General features: G+C 38.9%; 2 protein-coding genes across 7 annotated transcripts; one reads left to right on the forward strand and one right to left on the reverse strand.

The window, feature by feature from the left end:
- Positions 1-4,816: 4,816 nt before the first annotated feature.
- On the forward strand, positions 4,817-10,570 carry LOC102708164 (pentatricopeptide repeat-containing protein At4g13650-like). Of its 6 annotated transcripts, none has more exons than XM_040525004.1 (5): positions 4,817-7,106; positions 7,596-7,748; positions 8,156-8,254; positions 8,331-9,628; positions 10,491-10,570. In XM_040525004.1, exon 1 carries the CDS (start codon positions 5,026-5,028, stop codon positions 7,033-7,035), a length of 2,010 nt encoding a protein of 669 aa, XP_040380938.1. In that variant the 5' UTR covers positions 4,817-5,025; the 3' UTR covers positions 7,036-7,106; positions 7,596-7,748; positions 8,156-8,254; positions 8,331-9,628; positions 10,491-10,570. The 6 variants fall into 6 exon arrangements, with proteins under 6 accessions (XP_040380938.1, XP_040380936.1, XP_040380934.1 ...); XM_040525002.1 differs by having other exon boundaries at positions 4,817-7,081; positions 7,593-7,748; XM_040525000.1 differs by having other exon boundaries at positions 4,817-7,081.
- Positions 9,899-15,345, reverse strand: LOC102701830 (phosphate transporter PHO1-3). Its single transcript, XM_006656040.3, has 14 exons — positions 14,796-15,345; positions 14,195-14,516; positions 12,830-13,301; positions 12,708-12,756; positions 12,540-12,611; positions 12,319-12,448; positions 12,114-12,234; positions 11,770-12,019; positions 11,537-11,641; positions 11,407-11,451; positions 11,080-11,232; positions 10,714-10,992; positions 10,485-10,621; positions 9,899-10,408 (listed from the first exon to the last, which is right to left on the reverse strand). The coding sequence occupies exons 1-14, from the start codon at positions 15,210-15,212 to the stop codon at positions 10,321-10,323; spliced, it is 2,640 nt and encodes an 879-aa protein (XP_006656103.3). The 5' UTR covers positions 15,213-15,345; the 3' UTR covers positions 9,899-10,320.
- Between the last annotated feature and the right edge of the window lie 11,787 nt (positions 15,346-27,132).

Consider the following 27,132-nt stretch of genomic DNA (forward strand, 5'->3'; position numbering starts at 1 on the left):
ACCGAGGCGAAGGTGGCGACGCGGGCGGGTGCGGGAGATCGGCGGTGGCGGCGGAGATCGATCGGCGGCGGCGAGGCGACCGGGCGCGACGGCGACGGCGCGACGGAGGAATGCGCGGCGCGGGGACGCTCACCGGCGACGACGAGGATGGCGACCGGTCGGCGACAGCGGCGCGGAGGTGATGACGCGGCTGGACAACGGCGAAGGCGTCCGACGGCGAAGTTGCGCGGCGGCAGCGAGAGGCAGCAGCGCGGCGGCGACACGAGCGACGGCGGAAAGTGAGCGGCGGCGCGCGGCGACCCGGAATTTATAGGGTGGCGGCATCGGCTAGGGCGGGCGAAGGTTGGAGACCGAGTCGGCGACGACGCGGTCTCGGCGGCGGCGGATGCGGCGGCGGCGGTTGCGGCGACGGCGCGGAGTCCGGCTCGGACGCGGCGCGGCGCGGGCGAGCGGGCGAAGCAGTCACTGACAGGTGGGCCCCACCTGTCAGTGGCGCGAGAGAGAGGAGGGAGGCGGCGCGGACTCGCGGCGCGGGCGTCGCGACGAGCTGGGCCGAAGCCGCGGCCCAGGCGGGGCGCGCGCTGGCGGGCGGAGGGAGGCCGGCTCGGCTGGGCCGGCCGAGGAGGAGGATGGGCCGGCTCGGCTGGGCCGGCCCGGGAAGGAAAAAGAAAAAGAAAAAAGAAAAGGAAAAAGAGAGAGGGAGGAAAATTGGACTTCGGCCCAATTTGGGAAGGAAGGGAAAAAGAAAGGAAAAAGGAGGGAAAAAGGAAAACCCCACTTTTGCCGAGTTTTAAATTAATTTGTTTGGCCAAATTTTATACTTCTGCAATTTGAATTAAATCCCGTTAGTCGATTTGCGAGCCTCGATTTAGTTGAATTAATTCCTTTTAGAGGGACTTTTCCTGAGTTAATTAAGCCAATTGTTATTTACGGATTTCTTTTTACGATTTAGGCTTAGGACGAAACTCCGGGCGTGACATTAGACCCCCTCAGCTTCTTGACCTCGTCGCCGGTCTCCTTTAGCCGTCGACGGCGTCCCCTATCACCTGTATAGAGGAAGAACGAAAAAAGAGAAACATAGGAGAGGAAAAGGAACGAAGTAGAAGAAAAATGAAAAGAAAAGAAAAGGGAGGGAAGGGAAGAAGAAAAAAGAAAAGAAGAAAATAAATAAATAATTAAAGGTATTCCATAAAAGTTTACCTATAACAAGGTCAAACGAGCAAGGGCAAACTGGTCAATTTATCCCCTAGATCACACTATTAACTATACTTCACAGGACAATGTCGCTCGACAACGTTATTTTTAAAAAAGAGGTCAAATAAGTAAACATGAAAAATGATGATCATTTTGGTAGATAGCCTTAAACAAAGGTCAAATGAGCAATTGTCCCATTATCTTATCTCTCGTATGCTCAAACGAAATAATGGTGTAGCTTTGTAATTTTTTTTTGCATCTTAGTACTTCCTACTGCCAATAAAATTGTATCAAATATTCCTACAAGAAGAAAAATGTCCCAAATATTCCCATGAGAAGAAAAAATGTACTTCCAGCGAAGGAGGGTTTTAAACTCGTAGATTTTGCTAAATGACACTAAAAAATCGTGTCATTTACTTGTGGAAATTGGTAGGAAAACATGTTACGGTTGGATAGTACTTTCTAAAACTTATCACTAAATAACAAAGTCGATATCCGTGCTAATGCTACGGTTCATTTTGTTAATACAAATAAGATATCATAACCTATTTCAAATACCAGTATAAATAAACTCTAACAAAATAGTACCTAACCACCAGTTAACAATGACTAATATAATTTTGCATAATTTACCAGTTAACAATGACTAATATAATTTTGCATAATTAATTATAGATTGTCACACATTGAAAGTAAGATTTTTCAAGTTTAGACGACTTTTTAGAACTCACAAGGCTAATTTTATATATTAAATTCAGACGTATTGGAATACCAAGCTCATACACTAATTTCAAAACCACTAACGAGATCACATTCACATACTACAAGGACAACTTTAAGTAAATAATTTAATTATGTTATCTATTATTAGCACAACATTTAAAGCATGCAAATCTAAATTTAATGAAAACTGTTTTATAGAAACATGAGTTACATCTCATACAAAAAATTATTTACGTTCGTATATTTCAAATGAAAAAATAATTGTACAACTTTCAAATAGCACATAATTCAAAATCTAATTTTATGAGTTTAAATATAAATATCATCGTGTCTCCTTATATTACATAAAAATAATTTTAAATTAAATATTAATTGATCATATAACACCTAGCAAATATTATTGCCTGGGCTCTTTTTAGTTTAAAAATATACTACATAGTTTTTAAGAATGAACTTAACTATGATGTTTCCACTGGTTGTGTTTCTTGTTCAACTATGCACATATCATTCAATGATTAAAAAATATTCTAAAGTGATAAAAAGGATAATGCCAACACAACATTTCTAGAACTCTAAATACCTATTCCTATTTACTAGAGATTTATTTGATGCTATTATTAGTGATTCGACAGTTTTAGCATCCAACAATGGTGTTACAGAGACTTGATCTATCTGATGATGAGTGCAGTTGCGACACGGTGATGAGCATAAACTTCATTATGTTGGCATTGTTGTCAGTGCTCAAATGGTGTTTCGCACCGGCTTGTGCTACTGTAGCAGTCGCGCTGTTGTGATTAGACTTTATTTTAAAGGTATTTAGTGCATATCTATGCAAACTTGGTAATTAAAATGTTTATATCTTTATCTTTGTATAAAGTCTATAATATATAAAAATGTTTGTCTTGTTTTTAATTAGAAATGTAATTTCTAAGAGATGGAAACTCTATAATTTGTAAGATAGCTCTAATTTAAAAGGTGTCTAATATATAGAAAGTTTGTGTAAGGAAAGATTGTGTCCATTCTAACCGTTTGATATTATAAAAATGATTTTAGCCATCAGATTTAAAGAATAAAGAATAAATGATGAAGGATGAGCCCTGCCTCCTCTTGGTGCTAGGCCCGAGAGTGATCTGACTACTTCATAAAAGAGTCTTTTGTTCAGACCGGAGTAATCAGACATATGTTTAATAAGGCCTGAGAGTCCATTAACAGGAAGATCTCCCTGATCTGGAGTAGATTCCAGAAACGAAATATTAGAAAGAATATGAGTTTTAGCAATAATTTTTAGAATGCCAGACATTGGACTACCAACCATTCATACATTTTTTCCCGGTAAGAAATTGATTCTTGCCATCCTATTCTAGGACCCAAATTCTAGGACCCAAAGAAGTTTCATTTCACCATGTGCTCCACCAATGATCGTCTCCCCTGCAGTACTACTACTACCATTCTCAGTAGAGGCGTCCCACAATATTTTACTTTTTAATGTATATGACATTGTCATTGCTTTTTATTTTTATTTTCATACCACATAAGCTTAGGGTCAGATGGAGACCAGGTCAACAATGCCCCGCCCCGCGTCACCGGAAACCACCTCCAAAACAGTCGGGGCTGTTTTGCACCATTTAAATAGTTGATGCAGCTATGCTTTTATGCTTGGTTTTGCGGTTGAGCGATAAATCCGAGCTAGATTAACGGTCCCTTTAAATCACATGAATGAAAAAAACGAAGGAATAAAAAAAACATAAGATTCTGACATGAATGTAAGTATAAAACAAAGAATTGCAAAACACCGAAAAACGTAGGAATAACCATTTGATTGGACCACAGGAAAAACATAGGAATTTGAGGAAAGATACATACTCAAAGAATTTTTTCCATAAGATTCTACCTCTTGTTAAATTTTCTCCAAAACTTACATAAGAAGAGACATTTCATATGATTTTCATAGGGTTCATTCCTTTGTTTAAATGGCTTTATAGGAAAAAATTCTAAAGAAATGAAATACTCTAAAATTCATATGAATTTCCTTTGAATCAAAGGAGGCCTAAGGGACCCAAATTGGACTTGTCTCGGTCCCGCTACACTCGAATCAGGAATTTTTTTTTCTAATTTTTAATTTTATTTAATAAATAATTTACAAAACTATATTTTCGTTTCTAAAATTTAGAAATCTAATCTCCCGCCGCCCTCCTAAAGGCTGGAAAGGTGACGTGGGGTGGGGAGGGAGCCAAGAACGGACGATGTCAGCGCGGTGGCAAAGGGCGGCAAGGGGCAAATTGCAAAATTGCCGCTTGTGTCTGGACACTTTTCAATTAAACCATGGTTTGATACATATATATGTATAACATATGTAATTGTTTACTAGAGGTCAAATCCTTGTAGTAGCATATTTTCTTATATTTTTGCTAACAAAAATTATGATCATATGAGGGTTCAATCTCTAGTCTCTAGGATAGAAAAGAGTGGTGATAACCACTGAGACAAGGTAGTAGTTATGATTAAACAATTACATACGTTATACATATATGTATCAAATCGCAGTTCAATCAAAAAGTTTCCGGGCGCGAGCGGCAAGGAGCCAAATTACAAAACTGTCATCGCGACGTCATCGCCCATGCCCGGTTCCCTCCCCGCCATTTGCCACATCACCTTTCCGCCCTTTAGGAGGACGGCAGGAGGTTAGATTTGTAAATTTTGAAAACAAAAATATATTTTTTTATAAATTGTTTATTAAATAAAAACAAAAATTTAAAAAATTCCTCGAATCAGCCAATGCCCTCCCCTCCCCAACGGGTGCGCCTTTTAAAGCCTTGAACACTGTGCGGGCCCATTCACGGCCCACAAATCCCGGCCTTACTCGAAGCGGGCCTAAGTGCCTAACCTAGGGAATCACCTCTTGCCTGTTCTGACGCCGCCGGGGCGCCAAGCCAATGCCTCTTCTTCCCAACCTCCGGTGGCGGCTGGCGGCTGGCGGCGGCGGCGGCCTCCTTAGCCCGCCGCATTGCCCAGCGTCAGGCGCTAGGAATTGCCGTAACTCCACACGCGGCGACGGGATTGTGAGTTGAGAGGCCAGGGGCGCGTGCGGCGTGCCGATGCCAGGCACCCATGACGCACGACCACCTCGCCGCCCTCCTCCTCCGCGGCGGCGGCGGCGGCCACCCGCGCGCCGTACACGGTGCCGCCGTAAAGCTCGGCTGCCTCGCCTCCGCCTACCTCTGCAACAACCTCCTCCTCTCGTACCAGGCCCGCGGCCTCCTTGCGGACGCCCGGGCCCTGTTCGATGAAATGCCCCGCCGCAACGTCGTCTCCTGGTCCGTTCTCATCTCCGCCTCATCACGCCTCGGTATCCTCGGGGAGGCTCTCTCCCTGTTCGCCGGCATGCTTCGTGGTGGGGAGCACGACCGCCCCAACTCGTTCGCGGTCGCTGCTCTGCTCGCGGGGTCTGCCCGCGCCAGGGGAGCTGTCGCGGGCGAGCAAGTGCATGCCTCCGCGGTCAAGCTTGGTGTCGCCGACGACGAGAGTGTTGCGGGGGCGCTGGTCGACATGTACGCCAAGTGTTGCCGCGTGGGCTCGTCGTGGCAGGCGTTCCTGCTCACGCCGCATAGGAGCGTTATGACCTGGACAAGCATGATGGCTTGCCTTGTCAATCACGGAGCTCCAGGGTCCCGTGACACAGCTACCTTCCTATTCAAGAAGATGCTGAGTTTGAAGGTTTGGCCAACAAATGCTACTTTTTCTTGCATTCTGAAGGTGTTTGATGTGCCCGAGTTGCTCCCCAGCGGAAAGCAGGTTCATGGCTGCTTGGTGAAGATGGGGACTGAGGTGGACCCTGCTTTAGGAACTGCTCTTATGACGATGTACAGTAGATGTGGTGGAATGGATGAGATAACTAGGTTGGCTTGCCGGATAAGGCACGATGTATGCTCCAGGACTTCGCTGCTTGTAGCCTATGCACGCAACGGTTGCAATATGGAGGCGGCTGGAGTTTTTCGGGACATGTTGATGAGTAATATGCCTATTGACCAATCGGCTATAACTAGCCTGCTGCAGATTTGTTCATCACTAGGACAACTGAGAGTGGTCAAGGAGGTCCATTGCTATGCTCTAAAGAATTTTTGTAAGTTGGATACGTTACTTTTGAATGCTATCATCACTGTTTATGGCAGATGTGGCGATATAATGAGTGCAGAGATTGCATTTAATACATTGGAAAATAAGGACACCATATCATGGACAGCATTATTAACTTGCTATGTGCAGAATGATTTTTCTCAAGATGCACTATTCTTCTTTAGGGAAATGGTTCGGAAAGGGCTAGAATCATCAGTATTTTGCATCACAAGTGTGTTACGTGCCTGCTCTGCCACTGCTAGTCTTTCTTGTGGATGGCAAATTCACTCGATGGTGATTAAGTTAGGAGTTGATGATGACAACTCTGTGGAGAATGCCCTTGTTGCAATGTATGCAAAATGTGGAGTTGTTCGGGTTGCATTGAAGATTTTTAATTCAATGAGGAATAGGGGTATTATCTCTTGGAATTCACTAATCACAAGTTTTTCTCAGCATGGCAATGAGGTTGCAGCCATCCAACTATTTGGTATGATGCAAGAAGAAATGGTATGTCCAGATGATTACACTTTTGTTGGACTATTATCATCTTGTAGCCGAATGGGCCTAGTTGCAGAGGGTTGTGAATACTTCACACAGATGAAGACTAAGTACAATCTGGAACCCAAGATGGAACATTACACATGCATGGTTGATCTATTTGCTCGCGCTGGCAGATTTTCTGATGCGATAAAGTTCATTGATGCCATGCCTTGTCAACCAGACCAACTTGTGTGGAAAGCTTTGCTAGCTTCATGCAGGGTTCATGGTAATTTAGATTTAGGAAGGCTTGCAGCAAAGAAGATTTTGGAAATAAGACCAGAGGATCCTTCACCATACATTATATTATCCAGCATTCATGCTTCGATTGATATGTGGGATGAAAAAGCCCGAAATCGAAATTTATTAGACTTCCAACAATTAAGGAAGGACATGGGAAGTAGTCAGCTTGATGCACAAGAATTTTCAAATGATATATTTGATGCATTACAAGTTGGAGTAACATAAGATTGATGATACGCGGATGCTTCCTTGTCTGCAATGAGCGAACTTGGTAGGTGCATTGCCAAATTTTAGGGGTAATATTGACTTCCAAGCCAATCGAACCATTAGCTGGCTCCACACAATCCAAAAAATGACCATAGAGTTGAGTTTGGTATATCTTTGTTTTGGTTTTTACTCTCTATCTGTGAATAGTTTCTATACCACATGAAATGTCTTTTTACTTCATCCTCTCTTGAGAAAATTCACTGTTTGCACCCAGTTTACGTGCCTTTGCTCTTTTGCCGCTAACTGATTTGTTAGCTAGTGACATTATGCCAGTTGACCACTAAACTCAGTGGAGAAAGAGCAAACGGCATATAAATTGGGTGGTAAATACTCAATTTCCCCTTCTTTCTCACCACTTAGATTTCATCTTCTATTTCTTTGTTTCTGAAAATGTTTCTTATAGTTACTTCCATTTGGCATTTCTTATATTGTGATGATATTTCTTGATTCATAATTATACCTTGATGATCTTTCTTGATCTGTAATTGTAGCTTGATACCTTATTTCTCTGAAAGCAGGACAAATAGAGATAATTCTTGCTCTGAAGGAATGACTGAAGCCTTGTGACAATGTCCAATTTGCAAATGCCACAAGTTACTACCAGACAATGCAGTGAAATTTGATGATCTGAGAGCAGGATGAACAGAGACTGGAGAATGCTTGGGGATTAGGTAATTAATAATTTCTTTGGCCGGTCAAAGCTTGAACCATCTTGGTTTTCATTGGTCTACTAATTTGTTTACATGTTTACCAACATAAAATCTGTCGTCAAGATGAATTGAGTGTCAGTTGAAAGGCCTATCCTTTTGGTTTCAGACTTACTAGATATTTAGTGTAATGAAATAATACTCTTGCATGCACGAACTGAAAATCATTTTTTTAATAGCAATATATTTCAATCCGTCCTATTATGATCATGGGTGTTTGATCATTGTTTCCATGATCAACCACGATTATTGATGGATTTGCATATCATTCTTGAAATGAAGTTTCACACTGTTAAGTAACTAGCTTTCAGAAAACAGGAAAGTTCTATTCTAATCAGTTACTACATTTTTGTTGTCCCTTTTGCTATTAGCATGTTAGGCAAGAAGATCCAAACCTTGTATTAAATGATGGACATCTTCTGCAGCATAGAATGAGTGAAATGGGCTATCCTCCACTCCATGTAACCTAGGTAAGTTGAATCTTCCAATTTGTGTCACTTGAATAATTGGACAGAGCTAATGGGTGCATTCTTAATCCTTTTGTAGGGTGTTTATGCGCGTTTTTAATAAAACCTGTACCTGCATATGTTTAAACATTGTTTTCATGTCTATTTATTGAAGCATATTTTTATGAGTCCATCCGTCATTATGATTGTTAGATTAGATGTCAATGACGAGGACAAGCCTTCTGGTATCACGATACATAAGAATAGGGAAATGAACAAGAATATGAGAAGGGAGAACTTCCAGAGAAAAGCAAACCATTTCCTCAGGGCATCATCATTCATCAAATTCTAGAGAGCAGTGTGACAGAGTCCTACTGCTATCATTATTCACCAATATACTATTCCTATGACTATGGACTAGCAAGCCCCAGTCTTTGAAGGTCTCATCCAGGTAGGGGACTGAGAAGCTTGTAGGCTGTGAAAATTCACTAGCCAATGAGGCAATCATGGTGCCTGAACTGTGCATGACATACTCAAGCAGGAAGTACTAAGCCAGTTAACATGAGCTTAGAGATGTTATTATGCCATTCTAGAGACTGTCATGGTAGGCCCAACTGCCATGGAGGTGAATAAAACATATAGTATAGCTTATTTGTACTATATAAATTGATTGATGAAGAATCTGATTTCTGCAAACTTAGAGCTGACATAACTTTATAAATCTCTTTTGCTTCCTTGTATTGTGTAGCCTCTTCCTGGAGATACTGTAGACTGCAAGTCTTTTCACTTTTGTATGGAGTTGTAAAATGCATATAAGATTTGTTAGCTCATTTTTTTATACCTATGAGCATGAAATTAATTTTTGAAAAGAACTACAAGAGCAAGATTATAGCCTCAATCTTCAACAATTATGCAAGTTTGTTTTCAGATGATATATATTTGATACATAGCTATTAGCAAGTTGGAATAATGTCTGACTGATAATGTTCTGCTGATGCTTCCGTTTTTGTACCCAGGGAAATTAATCTTCATCAGTTTTAGTTAGATGTAACATAATGGAATTAATCGTGTGAAATCTACCTATTGCATGATGTGTTCATGATGAACATTTATGTGAGGAGATATGGAAATGATGGATTATGATTATCATCATTTGCATGGTGACAGGACATGTTTGCAGTGTGGTTCTTGCTTCAAATGCAAGACAATATATATAGCATGGTTCTGACATTGTGGTAAACTGCATACAGAGTGGTCACTATTGTCTTCAGTATAGTCGCTCTCTTTTGCAGTTTAAGCAGACATTTTCATGTCTTGAAAATATAGAGGTTTGGGCATTGGTGAATGCTAATGCCATATGAAGTCTTCAGCAACTTCTGCTTCCGAAAACAATGGGAGGTTGGCTTTCTAGCTGATTTTGCTGTGATTTTCCCTAAATTAACTTGCTATATTTTCGTTTTTGAATACATAATGGGTAAATGGGCCACACCACTTGAAATGATGGTCGATTTTCAACATCAGTATGGCCTTCTGACTAGAACTCACATTTTTTTAACCATTGTCAATTCCGAGTACCACAATTTCTTTGCAGAACATGTGATAATACTTGGATGGTGTGTTGCAGTTTTTTCTTGTAATTAACTGATCAATGAACTGTGAATTCACAAGTTGGAAAATTATCCATTATTAATATCTTTTGAGGTAATCTGTGGTTGGTCAAACTTCAACCATTAGCTAGAATATTAGATACAAATACATTTCCAGTAAACTGAATTGCAAAATGGATGTAGTGGCTGAAAGAACCCTTGTGATTGATTGGACTTTCCCATGGGTGAATTCACATCAATTGCACGAGATTAGTATTCATTTGTACCTGGTACACTAATTGGAACCCCTGTATAATACATCTATATATTGTTTGCCTTTTGCTTGTAACTTTCCAAACTGAACTTGTGAAGTATCCATTATTCCTCATACCAAAAAATTTAATTGAATCATAATAGGGTAGTACTCTCTAACATTAGTTGGTTACATCTGAACTGCTTGGAGTTCTGAATCCCTAGAATTTGCTGCAATGATGGTCTGTTTCATTAGTCCTCTTCCACTTCATGAAAAGGAAGTGGAACAACTTTCACAGCTCTGAACTTCCCTGCATTATTTAGGTGCTCGTTTTCCAACCTGACATATAAAATTTTTTGAGTGCCAATCTATATTTAAGTTTACTTCTGTAGCTTGATTAGCTATGAATTTTTACCTGTAGAAGTTCCAGTGGCCTCGTCGAATCACCTCAAGAGCTGCCAAGAAGAACAGAGTTACTCTGGAATCCAGGCTTCCGATGTTAGGGTGGATGACAGTCTGAAGCCATGCAAGCCTCAAGATAAGGTTCAGACCCTGTAAAAAAATGGATTCTGGTGTAAGTATCCTGAAACCTATCTTTGCTCTAAAGTACTGGTGCAAGACCTTAGTTTTGTAAGAGAACATACCATGGATAGGAAATAGATGTACTTCTGTCTAAGTATCAGATCATTACGGAGCCAAGGGTTCTTGGAATTAAACTGCAGAAGGCCCCAATCCTTGACAAAGTCCCAGTATAGTTGGTAGATCGTGGCGACACTTGACACAATGACAACAAGTGACAGCCATCCAGCACTGTTATCATTCTCATATGCCACTTTTGCTCCAGCAGCAAGCATTGCTGACACATACTTGCCAAGGTTGACAATGTGGTTTATGTCCCCCTCATCAAACCATCTCCTTGCACACTGCCCAACCATTAGAAAACATAAGATATGAAATCTTCATAGATTATGAAGAAGGGATACTGCAGTGTATGATTTTTAATTATATACCTGCATAGCTCTCCAGTAGTAAGGCAGGAAGGATACTGCATAAGCCAAATCTCTAAAATGCTTCACTCTTGTGCAGTAGCCATAGTCTTGTGTCTTATAGCTGCTAGTTATGTAATAACATGCCAGATACTCCAGACTCCTAAGCAGTGGTACCTATTTGCAAGGAGTCAATTGTTTATTAGTCTTTTTTTCTGTAGATAACCATCACTCAAACAGACACTTGTGGTGACAAAGCCACTTTCATCATGCTTATTATTTCATGCTGAAAATGTGCTCTTCTGCTGAGCAAGGGCCTGAGTGTGTGTGTTGCTTTTGTTAAGTAATTACCTGGCTGCAAAGTTGATCAGCCATGAAGAAATCAACCATGACAACCTACAAAATCGAGCAATTTGTTTATGATGTGGAATTTGATTGGACATTATTGTAAGCCATTTCTCTTCATCTATAATAAAAATACCTTGTAGAAGGGGGTTAGAATGATGTTTCTGATCACTCTTAGGAAGTGGTAACGACATGATCGGTAGAGGATGTTGAAAGGGCAGACCAATATTAGCAAGAAAACCTGAATAAATGGCAAGATCAACCTCATAAATGTTTAACCTTTCACAATGTAAGCAACTAAACATATAATTTTTTTTGAACATAAACTAAACATATAATTTTACACTTGGAATGTTCAACACTGCATACCAGAAGTAGAGCTCCCGGTATTGCTTGGACTGCACATGACGAATACCCTTTGACAATGAGTGTCAGGTGCGCAAACATTACACCAATGACAATCGTCATGGAAGTAGTGCAAATCAGGAACACATCACGATACTTGAGCTCTTTCGTAGGTGTGAATTCAAATATGAATGTGTAGTTTATACGTGTCTTTCTCCACATGAAGATGTTGCATCCGTAGAGGAAGAGATGAAGAAAGAAGAGGCTGAACATGCTGCAGTTTTGGATCATTCAATGTCAGGTTAGAGCGAAATTTTCATTTTTCAAGAGGTGTGTAGTAGCAGTTGACATGGCATTCTTGAGCTGACCTCAGGACGGGATATGATGTTGCCATGTAGACCTTGTTTGACTGCTGAGTGTACATCCCAGCAATGTGCGCCATGATACAATAGCCAATGAACAATGCTAAAAAGCCACCAGTGAATAGTCCTGAACAAAGTTGGCGAGTGTGCATAAGGAACCTTAAATTTGTGCGATGAATAAATGCAAAGATCATACAAGAAATATTATTACCTATGAAAAATGTTGTGGTGTGTGATTCTTCCCTCTGATTTGGCTTCAGATACTTCATTGCTTTCCTTTTATCACCATCGGCAAAATGTCTCACAAACAGCTCATCCACATCGTCCATTAACCTAATCACCTGTTAAGATGAAGATTTTTGAATCAAATCTTATCTGTGTTAATAGAACCAACTGATTCAGAGTTTCTGCAGACTGCTGCATGATTGGTACCTTGTCAGAGACATTGAAGTAGGAGCTCTCCACCACTTTCAGGTATATGGACTGTGCTTCCTTTGCTGTAACCTGAAAAATGAAAAGATATTCATTACGTTGTTCCAGCAATTCTTAATATGTGATAGCTTTCAGGACATGGAATCAGGAAGGGGAACTGGCACCAACCTTGTCAAATTTCTTCAAGATCTTAACAAACGCCATCATGTTTAAGCTCCTGCAGCAGCAAGGTTGCCATGTCAAGTACCCACACAAAACCGAACGAAATGTCAAATGGCAGCTACACCTACCGGTACGTCTTGAGGTACCCCAACCCCTTGTACAGCTCAACCAGGGCACCCCTGATCATCTTCTCCGCCTGGTGCACCTTCCTCTTGTTGATGCTCAGCTTGTCGCCGCACTTGCCGCCGTTGGTGCCGCCGCCGCTCCGCCTGGACTGGCTCAGCTTGTCGTCGAACAGCAGCTCGCGGATGGCGGTGACCGTCCTTGTCGGCGTGGTGACCGGGATGTTGATCCTCAGGCTCCTGCCCTGGCAGGTGATCGCCCTCCCTCCTGAGAGCGCCGTCCTCAGCTTGCTGCCGCCGCCGTCAGCTTCTGATTCTCTTGTCCTGCCAAGCCTCCCTGAATCTCCCAGTTCTTGAGGGATAGAGAGCAGCTGGTCATCGTCCCCTGCTGCGTCGGGGCTCCTTGCAGTGATGTCTCTGGTGAGCTTCTCCTGGCCTTCCTGCTCTGGGTCACAGGCGCCTCTGAGGGACTGATCTCCTGTGATGTTCAGTTTAGAGGACGTGTCATGAATCATGATCAATCGTGAATATTATTGGCCGTCTTCAGTTTCTATCTTGTTACTAAATTCAGAGGGATGGTTTAGATTAGATAATGAATCCAGCTCTTTGTTACTAAATTCAGAGGTATGGTGTAGATTAGAACACGAATCCAACCCAAAGAAATGCCTAACTATCCATTCCTTGTTTCATACTGAGATTGTCACTTGCAAATTTTGTTGGGGCGTTAAGTTCCAATCCTGGTACCTACATTTATGTATACAAAAAGCGTGTTTCCGTAGGTATTGCAATCAAGCATGTTTGAATACGAATTTTTTGAGGTTCACGGATTATTTCTGACTGTATTCGGGGGAAACAAAAATGAAGATGGCTCCTTGCAGGATTCTTTCGTATCTAATTTGGCCGACAATGCTGTATATATCTAGCATGCATCTGTACATATGGGTGTTTTGGGTATACGCGTACATCAGCCTGCCTAATCAAAATCTATTCTAAGCAGACCGGAAAACATATCAACGTACTAATCGATCGAAATGCTACGCCACCAAACTTGCTATCTTCTCAGTCTCAAAAGATTTAAAGAAAGAAATAAAGAATAACTGCTCCCTCCATCTCTAAAACGTCTGATGCCGTTAACTTTTTTATATATATTTAACTATTTATCTTATTAAAAAATTTTACGTAATTATTAATTATTTTTATATTATTTTATTTATTGTTAATATATTTTTACGCATGCATATAGCTTTATATATTTAAAAAAAAAGTTGAATAAAATGAATAGTTAAATGCGAATATAAAGATCAACGGCGTGTCGATGACAGTACGTGCACGTGTCAGTAGGAGAGAGAGAGAAGAGAGGCAGGAGTATACCGTGCAGGATGGAGCAGGAGACGGAGGGGTCCTCGGAGCCCGGCGGCGAGCGGCTGCCGCGCCGCTGCTCGGCGACGACGGCGGCCTTGAGGTCGGCGAGGATCTGCAGCTGCCGGCGGAGCGACTCGCCGCGCTCCACGAACTCCGCCTCCTTCCGCTCGTAGAACCGGTTCACCTTGTTCAGCTGCTCGTCCAGCCTCGCGAAGAACGCCGCCGCCGCCTCGCCGTCCGGGAACCCGGCGCCGCCGCCCGCCAGCTCCGTCTCGTACACCTCTCCGGCCACCGCGCCGCCCCCTCCGCCGCTCGCCAGCTTCCTGTGCACCTGCATTATAACAACACATACAATTAAATACTCTTTTATTCTACGTACACCTTCAGCCATGCATACATATTACCACTACCTAATTCACATTCAAGGTAGGATTTTGTTTAGCTTCAAAATCAGGAAATTTTGTACGTAGATGGTCCTTAAAACTATTACGATAATATCATACGCTTGCTAGATGTTCGTTAAATACTTTTGTACGTAGAGGGTCGTTGTAATTAATTTATAGAGAGGTAATAAAGGTAAAAGGCGGCAGTAGTGTGTGTGGTGACATGCCTGGATGGCGCCATGCTCCTTGTGGTGGTGACCATGGGGGTGCAAGAACGGCAGCCTCATCACCCACTGCGCCGCCGTCACCGGCGCGGCCGCCGGCGGCGGCGGAGACGACGACACCGCCGTCACCTTCTCCGCCTCCGCAGCCTGTAGCCTCTTGATGTCCTTCTTGAGCTGCCAGTAGTCCACGAAGGCGTCCTTCCACTCGGGCACAAGCTGGCCCTCGAACTGCTTGGAGAACTTCACCATTGGCGCCGCCCTCGAACCTTCGTCTTCCTCCTCCTCCCCCTCCTGCTTCCTCCTCCTCGCCGCCGGGGAGAACTGGTAGCAGCGGTGGTAGTGCGCCTCAATGGTGGCCATGGGGAGAGGCCTACTTATACGTGCGTGCGAGCAGCATATGGTGGTTGCAGTGGTGTCCATTGGAGAGATGGAGATGGAATTTTGGAACAAGAGCTAGCAGAAAGCTGCTGGGAAATGGGAATCTAGCTAGAGAGTGATGTATCAGTATCAGAGGCTGCTTGCTTGGATGGATTCTTGGGCTATGGCTGGCTCAGCTCCCTGTCAACTCATTCTCATCTGCTGGCCACCAAGTTTCACCAATTGGGCATGCAGGCAATGGTGGTGGTGCATGCCATGGATTCCCTCCCCCCCCAGTGGAAGAAGTGTCTTATAGGGATATGTTTGCATGGCGGCCATGGGTTGTGTACAGCTGCTAAGCTATATTAATTATTGCTTGATTAGTACTGTCAGGGGTATTATACAGATATATATGGGGGATATAACATGTGAGCTAATTGCCCTACTGTTCATGCTACTTTACACAATATGATTACCTTGAGCCGGTGTCAATTATGGAAACCAGGAGGGTATATATGTATTGTCTTTTGCTAATCAGCATGTGTATAGTTTCAGATGTACCTGTGAACAGAACCTGCGAACATTCAGTTACAGAATATTCATCGGTAATACAGAAAAAAGGTTGCAATTAATAGTACTATTTTTAATCTTTTCCTGGAAATTAAACGTTGAACGTGGCCCCTCCTAACTTCCAAGTGGAGATATAATTACTACCCCCGTCCCTAAATGTTTGACGCCGTTAACTTTTTGACATATGTTTAACCGTTTATTTTATTTAAATGTTTTGTAAAATATGTAAAGTTATATATGTGCACAAAAGTATATTTAACAATAAATAAAAATGATATAAAAATAATTAATAATTATGTAAATTTTTTTGAATAAGACAAATAGTCAAACGTGTATAAAAAATCAATGGCATCAAACATTTAGGTCGGAGGGAGTATATGTATTGTACTCACGATTATCTCTTTAATTTGTACTTCCACCCATTTTAAAATATATGTATTTCTAGGGTGTTTAAAAAAATACTAAGATTTCCTTTCATTTTATTATATTAGTGGTAAAATTTTGAATTTTAAGCGCTTAGATTTCCCTGCTAATCTTTTTTCTTGTGAAAGAGAAGATTTCCCTACTGATCATCTAATAGGTCAAAAGTATATGACTTTCTGTGCATTGGAATCATTTATCTAGAAATATTTATACCGTACGACAAATTTTGAACAAATTAATGGTTATATTTTGGGATGGAGCGAGTATAATAAAAAAACTCATGCTTAAACATACCCTTAATATATCTTGGGAACTGAAAAGAAAGGTGTGTAAGTTATTTATGATAAACTTATTGTTTGGTAGAATTATAAAAAGTAACCAAACTAAACGCGTAAATTCCTTCTGTCTTAATAGGGCACGTTTGTTTTCCACTATATGCATCCTTCTTGCTGCGGATTTTGGACGAGTTCCCTTTAGTGGAACTATTGAAGAAAAACATGTGATTTCCATGTAGTTTAGTACATGCAGTTGTGTAATTCACAAAAATGACAGATGGAAAACATGTCAGTGAAACTGATAAATGTACGTGCACACATTTAGAAGTTCTGTAAGATACACGTAACTATTGATTTTATTTTTATTTTTGCCTTTGAGTTATTACTCTGTAAAAAAAGATCTTCTAGAGCCTTCTTAAAACAGGTCAAACGGTCAATGCATACATCAGCTGTACTCGACAACAAGTGTAATCTCACCTAGTTTTAAAAAGGCTAAAAAGCTTCTTCTAAGATACAACCCTAATTTGATTCATCATTTAATTGATTGCACAAAGTGTTAATTACCTTCTTTTTTTTTTGAAAATGATGCGGTCGAAAACTTTAGCCAATTTTTAGTTGTGGAATTTAAAGTTTGCACTAAAAGAGGTTGTGATCACTTTGCTTTGCAGCTTTAAAAATGATATCCTGCTAACTTGAAAAAGGCAAGTAGGATGGTCTTCAGAGAGTGGTCACCAAAGGCAAATTGCAAATCTTTTCAGCTAAGCAAACAACGGCTTCTATTTTCGCCAACAAAAGATTGTTCTTTTGCTCTCGGAATTTAATTTTTTTGGTGGTAATCTTGCTCGGTAATAATGTCTTCATCTTGCCCATCATATCGATTTTCTTTCTACCAAGAATATGTAACTGGAGCAAATTGGTTTAAGCAACATGATTCACAAAGTTTAATAATACTACAAGTCTACAGCATGTATATTACAATAAAAAATGTTAATTTTACCCTAAGTTTCTGGCGTTGTCATCCCGTTTAATTCTCTTCTTGAAAGGAATGCAAAGTTGCTTACCCTTTTGGTTTAATCCAGAAAAAAATACTTTAACGAGCAATTCATTAAACTGTTCAATATTGTTTTCGACTTCTCGTACCTCAACAAATCGATCAGAAAACTTTAGTTACTCACTTCATTCCAAAAAAATAAAAAAAACTATAGATGATAGCTAGTTAAAGATAGAGTTAAAGGAAGATAAAATACTATTATACACATTATTAATGTGGAGAGACAACGAGGAGGAGGAGTACTACTCACTAGTTTCATGGTTACGAGAGAAAAATAATTAATGAAAATTAAAAAGGTCTAGTGTATTCCACTATGAAAATATGTCTTTGTGGGATAAATTTATAGGCTAAAATTACAATTTTTAGGGATGGAGGGAGTATTGAATTTCCTTTATAGGATTCATTTCTGAGTTTAGGTTTGAGTTGGCACGAAGTAATCAGTAACCATCATATCCTTGCCACTAACTCTTATCAATTCTTCCTAGTACGTAAATTGAACCACTGATGTGTTTGGAACAATAATTCTCAACTGTCTTATGAAAATCACATAATTATATCCATGATCAGAAATGCTTTCATAAATATTACACCTTAAATATATTAGCATGCATATACTCTCTCCGTTCCACGTTATAAGATTTTCTAGGTTTGCTATATATTTGTATAGATGTCTAGATTCATTAGCACATAAATGACAGAACGTCTTATAATATGGAAGGGAGGAAATAATAAAATAAACTCTTAGCAAAGTTATGATCAGTGGCGGATCCACCACCGGGGCTAGGGGGCTTCATCCCCTAGCCCCTCCGCACCATTGAAGCCTCTGCTTAGTCCCCGCAACAAAATTTTTGATATTACTAAAGAGAAGGATTGGCTAGAAGCAATTCTCTCGTCTAGTTCTTCCTAATATTTTTTCAGGATCCGCCACTGGTTAACAATCAATTGCAAAAAGAGCCGATCGAGAGTATTTATTTCTACGCGAGTTTATTGTCAAAAGGCCATCCAATTGAATTTTACGGATCAACAGTGAATGTAAGTACGAGTTGTGTCGATTGAAAAGGAAACGTATAGACTTGAGCACATATTTTTAGTACATTAATTGGCTACGGACTGAAACTAGTGTCAGCACTCGGACAAGCAGAGAGAGACCCTTTGGCATTTTTTTAATTATTTCTGACGGCACAATTCTGATCACGAGGAAATATATTTTTTCACCTGACACTTTGAAGATATATTTTTCATCCTCAACTTTCAAGACTGGACAGAAAACACTCTTATATATTAGGTATGTTCTTTTTATTATGAATTTTTTTATCTAAAAAAGTCACACTTAATTTGAAGATTTTGACCAACGAGTAGTTAAATTACGAGGATATTTAGCGTATAGAGTTATACCAAAAGATCCGTATGTTTACAATTGGTACTGGTGTTATAACTACAAGAATAAAGACTTTTTATAGTTATTAGGAAGGTACCGAAATATATTACATTTTGTAGTGATGATTTTTCATAAAAATATATTACATGAGAGATTAGTATTCGAACCTTACTTTTGAAAAAAAAAGTTAATTAAAGAAATTCTTTCTCGCAATTCTTTACACTTTTGGGACGGCTCCTCTTTATATTTAGCTGTGGTAATGGCAGGCAGATTATAATTTAAAATTACACATGAAAATCGATTTTCACAGCCAGTCCCAAAAGGAAATTGGACTGTGAAAATAGGGCGAGGACAGTTCTATTAAGAAAGAGTCTGTTTGATTTTCACGGTTATACCCCTCCATATTTTTCTATATGACGCCGTTAGGGATGGACAGAAAGCTCGTGACTCGTTAGCTCGCTCGACTCGTCACAAACTCGGCTCGGCTCGTTTCATTTTTCTAACGAGCCGAGCTAGCATTTTAGCTCGTTAGAGATAACGAGCCAGCTCGAGCTAGCTCGTGAGCCTAACGAGCTAGACCAAAGACACGCAATTCGTTGGCGTTTATTGATTCCACCCCGGAATACATGTGTTCAGTACTTCATAGGTTCATCATGTGATATGTTGGTTCAAAATATAATATTTAGATACAATTTCATATGATTTTCATGTTTGAACTAAAAATTTGCTTGTATAATCTATTGAAAAATTGTTTAAATTTACTTTCAATGCATGGCTCACGAGCCTAACGAGCCAGCTCGAGCTTTGTAACGAGCCGAGCCAGATTTTTAGCTCGTTACGATAACAAGCCGAGCCGAGCCAGCTCGTTATCTTAACGAGCTAGACCGAGCCGAGCCGAGCTGAGCTGGCTCGTTATCCAGCCCTAGACGTCGTTGACTTTTAGTCAACGTTTAACCATTCGTCTTATTCAAAAAAAATTATATAATTATTAATTATTTTGTTATAATATAATTTATTATTATAGAAACTTTAATTATGCATTATACTTTTGCATATTTAGATATAAATTTTGAATAAGATGAATGGTCAAACGTGATTCTAAAAGTCAACGGTATCATGAGGGAGTATTAAGAAACTGAACGTAAAAATTGAAACGACATTATCTCAATAAAAAAAATCATAACCTTTTCATGTGGAGTTGGATGAGAACAAACTTTATATAATAAGTATTGTTCTCGATGGGATCTACAACTTTCGATTGAATGTTAAGTTGTTCCATTTGAGATTGTTGAGGGGATCAAACATTCATTACAGCATCTCAGATCTATTGGATAACCGTTTGTAAATATGGCAATGATCATATCTCCATAAAAAATGAACAACATTTTTGTATGATATCAGATGGGTACAAAATTTGTATAAAAAATATTGCTTTCGATGAGATCTAAGAACTTTCTATGTGAAATCTTTTCATTTGAAATCTTTCCATATATAGTAAAGAAATACTGTACTCCATCCTCCGGAAACAAGTGACTATTTTGGATTCAAAACTTGTACTCGTTCCACTTACCATATCTCATCCACACCATTATCTTTTTGCTAATACTTATACTTATAAGCCAAAGTTTGACTTTTTAACTTTAAGTTTGGAGTTGATTTTGATATTTTTCATTGTAGTTTATTTTTCAGTATTCACTTTTAAATCGCTAAGACCACATATATAAATTTTTTTATTCATAAATTATTTTTTGTTTGCAATTATGTTGTCTTGCTTATTTCTCGAATAAGGCAAAAGATTAGCACCTTAAAATTTTCTTCATTTTACCCCCAATAACTACCGTCCCACTCATAAACATATCAACATTTAATAAGGACTATCTCGGTCATTTTTCTCTCCTCGTAAATTATCCCCGCTCTTCTAAAGTGGTAGGCAATAAGGATTGGAGAGAATTTAGATAATTTTGGTTCATCTCAATTGGACTTAAAATATTTTTTTAAAATTTTGTTATTTTAAAAGAAGGCATAAGTAAAATATATTTTTACACAGCTCCATAATTGAACCCCCTCCCCCCAAATATCAATCGCAAGTTTTTAGAACTATTTCAAAGAACAACATTTTAAAAATTTCAAAACCTTGTCGGGAGGAATGCTCATCATCAAAGTTACAGAACTCAATGAGCTCCGCAACTTTGTAGTTCACGATTTTTAATCATTTGAAATTTAGAGTGATAAACATATTTTGCAAGTTTCCAAGAGCTAAAGCGAAAAGAACAACAACCATATATAGCATCCCAGCGATGAAGTGCATGCTTCATAGGTCGGAAGTGGTAAGAGAGATATTTGTGGAGTTAATTAAAGAGTCCTATTATATACCGCACATGCCAAAAAAAAACATGTGAGTTTCTAACTTACGACACGCTCTGTCCGTACGAAGCCTCCGATTTCCGTCTTGAGTTAGGACGCCGCTACGTCTCGCGCGCAAGCTGTTTAGTGCTAACTGCATGCTAAACAGCGACCTACCCAAAACGGAAAGAAGCTAGTTGCTACTAAGTACTCCATCCAAACGTGTTTGTATTTTTTTCTTCTTACCAAAATTTCTCTTAAATTACCTATCTAATCTATGGTTCGTTTTAGCCATCGTGTTCATAACAATTAAATCTTTATAATAAGACCTCACGTGATTATGTTTTTATGAATAAATACAAATTATTTTTATAATATATCTAAATTACTTTTAGATATCATAAATTACTTCTTAATCATAAAAGTAAATTTAATAAAGCCTGAAAGCAATTTCCATATATTATAGAAGTAACTTAAAGTAAAAGTAAAGTAACTTGTTACGGCATTAATAGAAATCTAGTGTGGGGTTACAAATATAAGTCTATCTAAAAATTAGATTTAATCAATATATCATAATTACCCACAACGGATTTACTTCTAATGTCATGATAAGTTACTTTTCTTTTGTTTTAAGTTCTATAATATATGCAAATTACATTTATGTTGTATTAAATTTATTTTTATATATCTAAAATGTAACTTAATGAAATCTGAGAGTAATTTAGATATATTATAAAAGTAATTTGCATTCTTTCATCAATATAATCATGTGAGATCTTCTTATAAAGATTTAATTGTTACGAACGCAACAGTGTAATTGGATCATAGATCGGATGAATAGTTTAAGATAAATTGTATTTGAAGCATACGTGGTTCCAATTTGCTTGATGGACTAGTAGTATATTTTTAGTAAAATAAGGCCATGTGTAGATTGAACAGCTCCTTGTAGGATCTGATGATTGATTAATGCATCTCCAGTTAAGTCTATCGAGTGCAGAATTTACTTCTAATGCCATGACAAGTTAAGCTACTTTCATAATATATGTAAATTACTTTTATGTTATATTAAATTTATTTTTATATGTCTAAAATGTAACTTAATGAAAAAAATAATTTGGATATATTATAAAAGTAATTTATATTTTTTTTATTAAAAATATAACCATGTGAGATTTTGTTATAAAGATTAAATTGTTACGAACCCAACAGTGTAATCGGATTGTAGATCAGATAAGTAGTTTAATAGTAAATTGTATTTAAAGCATAAGTGATTTTAATTTGCTTGATGGATTAGTAGTGACGGGATTCCGGCTGCATGTGGTGTTGGGTGTGTACAGAAGAGTAGAGAAGTGGCACGGTTGGCTAAATAGTGAGGAGAAGGGACGACTCAAAAAGTGTCACTCCATAAGACCATACAGTGTGTGCGGACTGATTAGATATTACGCTTGAGTTACGTATATTACCGATCATTTGATAAATGTTAGTCTGTAGCGGTGAGTGTTATGCACTCTCCGATGTGTAACTGGAACAGTACAACTATATATACTCACTCCAGTCTGATAATTTAAGTCGTTTTGGACGGCTACACAGAATTCTAAATCTATAGTTGACTATAATTTTCTTTTTATTAAATTTTATAAAAAAATAATTAAATATATACTTTTACAAAAGTACTTTCTATAACTCATCTGTACATATTGTCACATTGTTTTTAAACTAAATATCTTAAAAGTTATTAATAGTATTACATAACGAAGGAAATTTATAATTACTAAACTATATATATATATATATCTCGAAAGGAGACGTCCATGACCGAGGCACTGCATATATATATATATATGCATGCGTGGCCGGCCAGCATGGAACGTACGTTTGTCTCGCACGCACGACGATCTGACTGTAACCATTGTCACGCATGTACGTGCATATATATAATACATGTATGTAACCAAACCGATGCGTACGTGCGCTTGCATTTGCTATATAGTACACTCGATCCCTTGGTTCTATAATATATTTATATATACTAGCTACATATGTATGTGTTACGATTTGTAGTTGGTTAATAATAAAATTAAGTCAGGCTGAGAATATATTTTTAATTTATCAAAACAGGATCACATTGTGACAGACACTATTGCAGTGGAGGAGCATGTACCAATCGACCAAATTTATTTGCATTCTCCTTGCATGCTCATAATGCATGAAAATACCACAAATATAGTTGGCAAAGGAGGTATGGAAAGGCTTTTTTCGTACCACTGACAGAATCTTTATTTTCTCTTGCAGCCAACAACCATATATAACTTTGAGCACTGTTATCCTTGTGTACGTAGATACAGTGGTGGATCTACGATGAGGCTAGGGGTCTCTCTACCGGCTCCAAGTCTATGGAGACCCTAAAAGCGCTCACTAAATTTTCTACCATAATTTTATACATTGAGATATTGAAGTTCCTTCTAAAGGTATAAGAAGATAGATTCAGTCCCACTGTTATTTTTTTGATCCACCTCTGTGTGGGTAAATACACCTTTGTCGACGTACAAGTCACAACAATTTCGATTATGAAAAGCATTCGTCAAAGATCTTATGATTAACTACTACAAAAATAATTCTGTTGGATCTGTCCTGTAGAACACGTTCACATCACATCGTCCATTGTTTCCCGGTGTAACGCGAAGAAAAAACAATCAATATATATATTTTTTGAAATCACGCAAAAAATACTTTCACATCATGCTGTTAAATCAATCAAAATATTTTCTTAGAAATCATAAAAATATAAAAAAGGTGCCCTGCAGCTGTGGACTGAAATTTGCAATTGATAATTTTGAGAGACCAGCTTAAGTGCATCCGAGGAGGGATAGCTTTAATTAGCCGTGTCAATGTCAGTCATGATATAGATATGATCAGCTAATTAACTAGCTGCATGCACTCCCACATTCCTGTACCAGTGACAATGAAAGGCAAGCAAGCACTCATAGGGTCTGTAGATCATAGACAGCTCCTTTAGCTTTTAAGCACTGCGACCAGCATGCAGCTACCATCGTCAGGAATATTAGATTGGATATTCTGATGCACCATGGAGGGATGCCCCCAAAAACTAAAAGGTGACCATGAACCCCATCATATTAGAGCAGGTACAATAGCAGGCTATAAACCAGCAATAAGTATATTTTAAAGAGATAAAAGCGGAGAGAGAAGAGATGACTCCAAGACAAAATGTGTGTATGACATGTGGGACCATATATTAATGTTTTATAGGTAACTATTGTATGAATTGGCTATTAGATTGACTATAGATGAATTGGAGCCAGTAGTTGGCTATACTATTGAACTTGCTCTTAAATGACATATCATTACATTTTCTAAATAAATATCCTGGCTGCTGCATCTGAAGTTGCACAAGGTCATAACCGTTTATTATAGATTTTACACCGTAAGGCAAAATATATAGAACTGGGGGTTTGAATTTTGTTTCAGAAAATTTTTCCTCTCACTCTCACTCTCAATCTGTTTTTTTTTCAAAAAAATGTTTTTACCTGCATTTCTTGAATAATTGGGGTTACATTTCAAGTTCTGTTGGATAACATCTCAAAGACTCAAAGCATTGGACTACTTTTTTTCTCTTTTACAAGGAGATTATTTGTTTTATTAAGTACAATTTGTCATGAAAGGAAAATCTTCATTATTTATAGTCCTTAAAAAAACCCCAATGTTAATTGAGGTAAATTTGGCATCATCACCTACCCATTTTTGTGTGGATCCAAGCTATCAGTGACTTGAAATTCAAATCGTGGAATCGACGAATTACCGGTTGAGAAAGCACAAGATTCTAAATCACATTTTAAAAGGTAACAATGTTATTATTTTTTGAATTCCGTTTCAATACACGGGCGTTGGACTAGTCTAACGAAAGAAAGAAAACTCATATTCTTCTGGAACCATAACCCAACCACAAGTCTGCTCTACTTTGTTTCTCAACTTGATTAATACAAAGGAAACTAGTGCGCGATTACCACAATCAATTTTGGACAAAACTTGTCGTGTTCTCTTATCGAATGGGGGAGTTTCACGGCTAGAAACAGTGACAGAGTTATGGGTATATGACTTCAACTGATCAGGGTTAAAATCCTGATGCACACAGTTAGAGATGATTGTGGGCATCTCTAGTTGGTGCAGTATGTGAAAATGATGTCTTAATGTCTTACCTAGTGGCACTCATAATCACATTTCCATCACTCATTTGATTGCCATGAGTGAGATCATATCATAATGCATTGTTATCATCAAGATGGCTTATCAAATCATACAGAAAGTATGGGCAAATGATTTTGGTGTATTATGATAGAAATGAAGGAGACGCGTTCCATTTCATATCTCTTTTCAGACAAGTATGAGTGACATGATCCAATCAGTCCCTGGAGCTATCTATCTGTACAAGAGGCCAACCTGAATCATGTTATTGCTGGTCTGAGTAATATGGCATTCCTTTTGTTCTCCCCCACTAGTCCCTGCAAAAGAACATGTCACAGATATGGTTGCTACTCATCTTTATACACCAACAAGATATTCTTGTCTAAGGCAATGTGCAACTCTACTCTACTTTTGTTCAATGATTCTTGTTTTCTACTATGAAGATCAATCAGACTGCAAGCAAGTTTGTTAACTTCCCCTTTAGCATTAGTTCCTCTTTTGTTGAGTTCAAATATTGCATCATGGCGATGATGTTGCAATCTTCTTCTTTAGTGAGAGAAGATCTTATTCTGAACTTCTAATTGGTTCCTCCTGTCTTATGATTGTGCAAGCCTAGTTTTAGTTTGGTTGTGCTTGTGCTGCAAATTCTAGTCTCATGGTAATGCTGTCTGTTCCACTGATGAAACACTTGTCCTTCTGAAAGCCTTTCACTTCCTTGCTGTGTTTCAGATGAGCAAGAGCTGACATGTTTTGACTATGGTGTATTTGTCAGCTATGACAAGCAGCTGCCTGACAGCCACTCCATGTTTCTTCAGACATTTTAGAGGCAAGCTGTGACATCACTGACCTGCGTATGTGCAGCTTCTTTTGCTTTACATAAAGTATTTGATTTTTCACAATTGATATCAAGAGATTGATTGGTGAACGACGCGGCGCATCGTCGCCTTTGAGCACTTTACAAACAGATTTTTCTTCTCCCTCATCGATGTTCATGTAAGCATGACACAGAAATTCAGAGTTCATCTATCTTTAGTGCACTGACAAGCTGGCATCTGATACTCTGAGAACTAATCTGAGTTGCAGATATGTTTGTAAACGACGCCTGAATACAATATCATACAGCTGAACTAATCACACTTTACCTAATTATATACGAGAAAAGGAAGCTAATCTGTCCAGGAATTCAGATGAAAAAGTTTGACAGCAAAATCAGCTACCCTTCTTTGGCTAGCTAGTGTTGTCCAAATAGGCAGCATATCTGAATCTGCTCCCCCAAAATGCCACTTTAACCACTGCAAATCGACATGCCTGCTCGTGGGTATCAAACTCGGTACGCAACATGTTCCTCAATCAGTTTCCTGGGCCATTCTATACCATTTAATTTTGTAGCTGAATTATTACCAAATACAATATACACGGGCAGCATGAGTTATTCTTTGTCGAGTATAGGATCCCCAGATCATTTCAGTTTCATACTGACAAAAAAGCAGCTACCAATACTACTTGATGCAGCCAAGAAAGTAATTGTCTCTGTCCTTTCTTTCCTCTCATCCTAATCTCCAACCTTTACAAACATCTAATACAAAAAGACACACACAAATACTAATACTGAAAAGCATGTTATTAGGGCCCATTACATCTGAGAATCTGTTCCTCTTTTGCAGTAACATATCGTGCCTACCCTTTTCAAGATTATACCTTACCCTTGCTCATAGTTGGATACACATCAATGCATTTGTTTGA

This window comes from Oryza brachyantha, chromosome 6 (genome assembly GCF_000231095.2).
Source record: "Oryza brachyantha chromosome 6, ObraRS2, whole genome shotgun sequence".
NCBI lineage: Eukaryota > Viridiplantae > Streptophyta > Magnoliopsida > Poales > Poaceae > Oryza > Oryza brachyantha.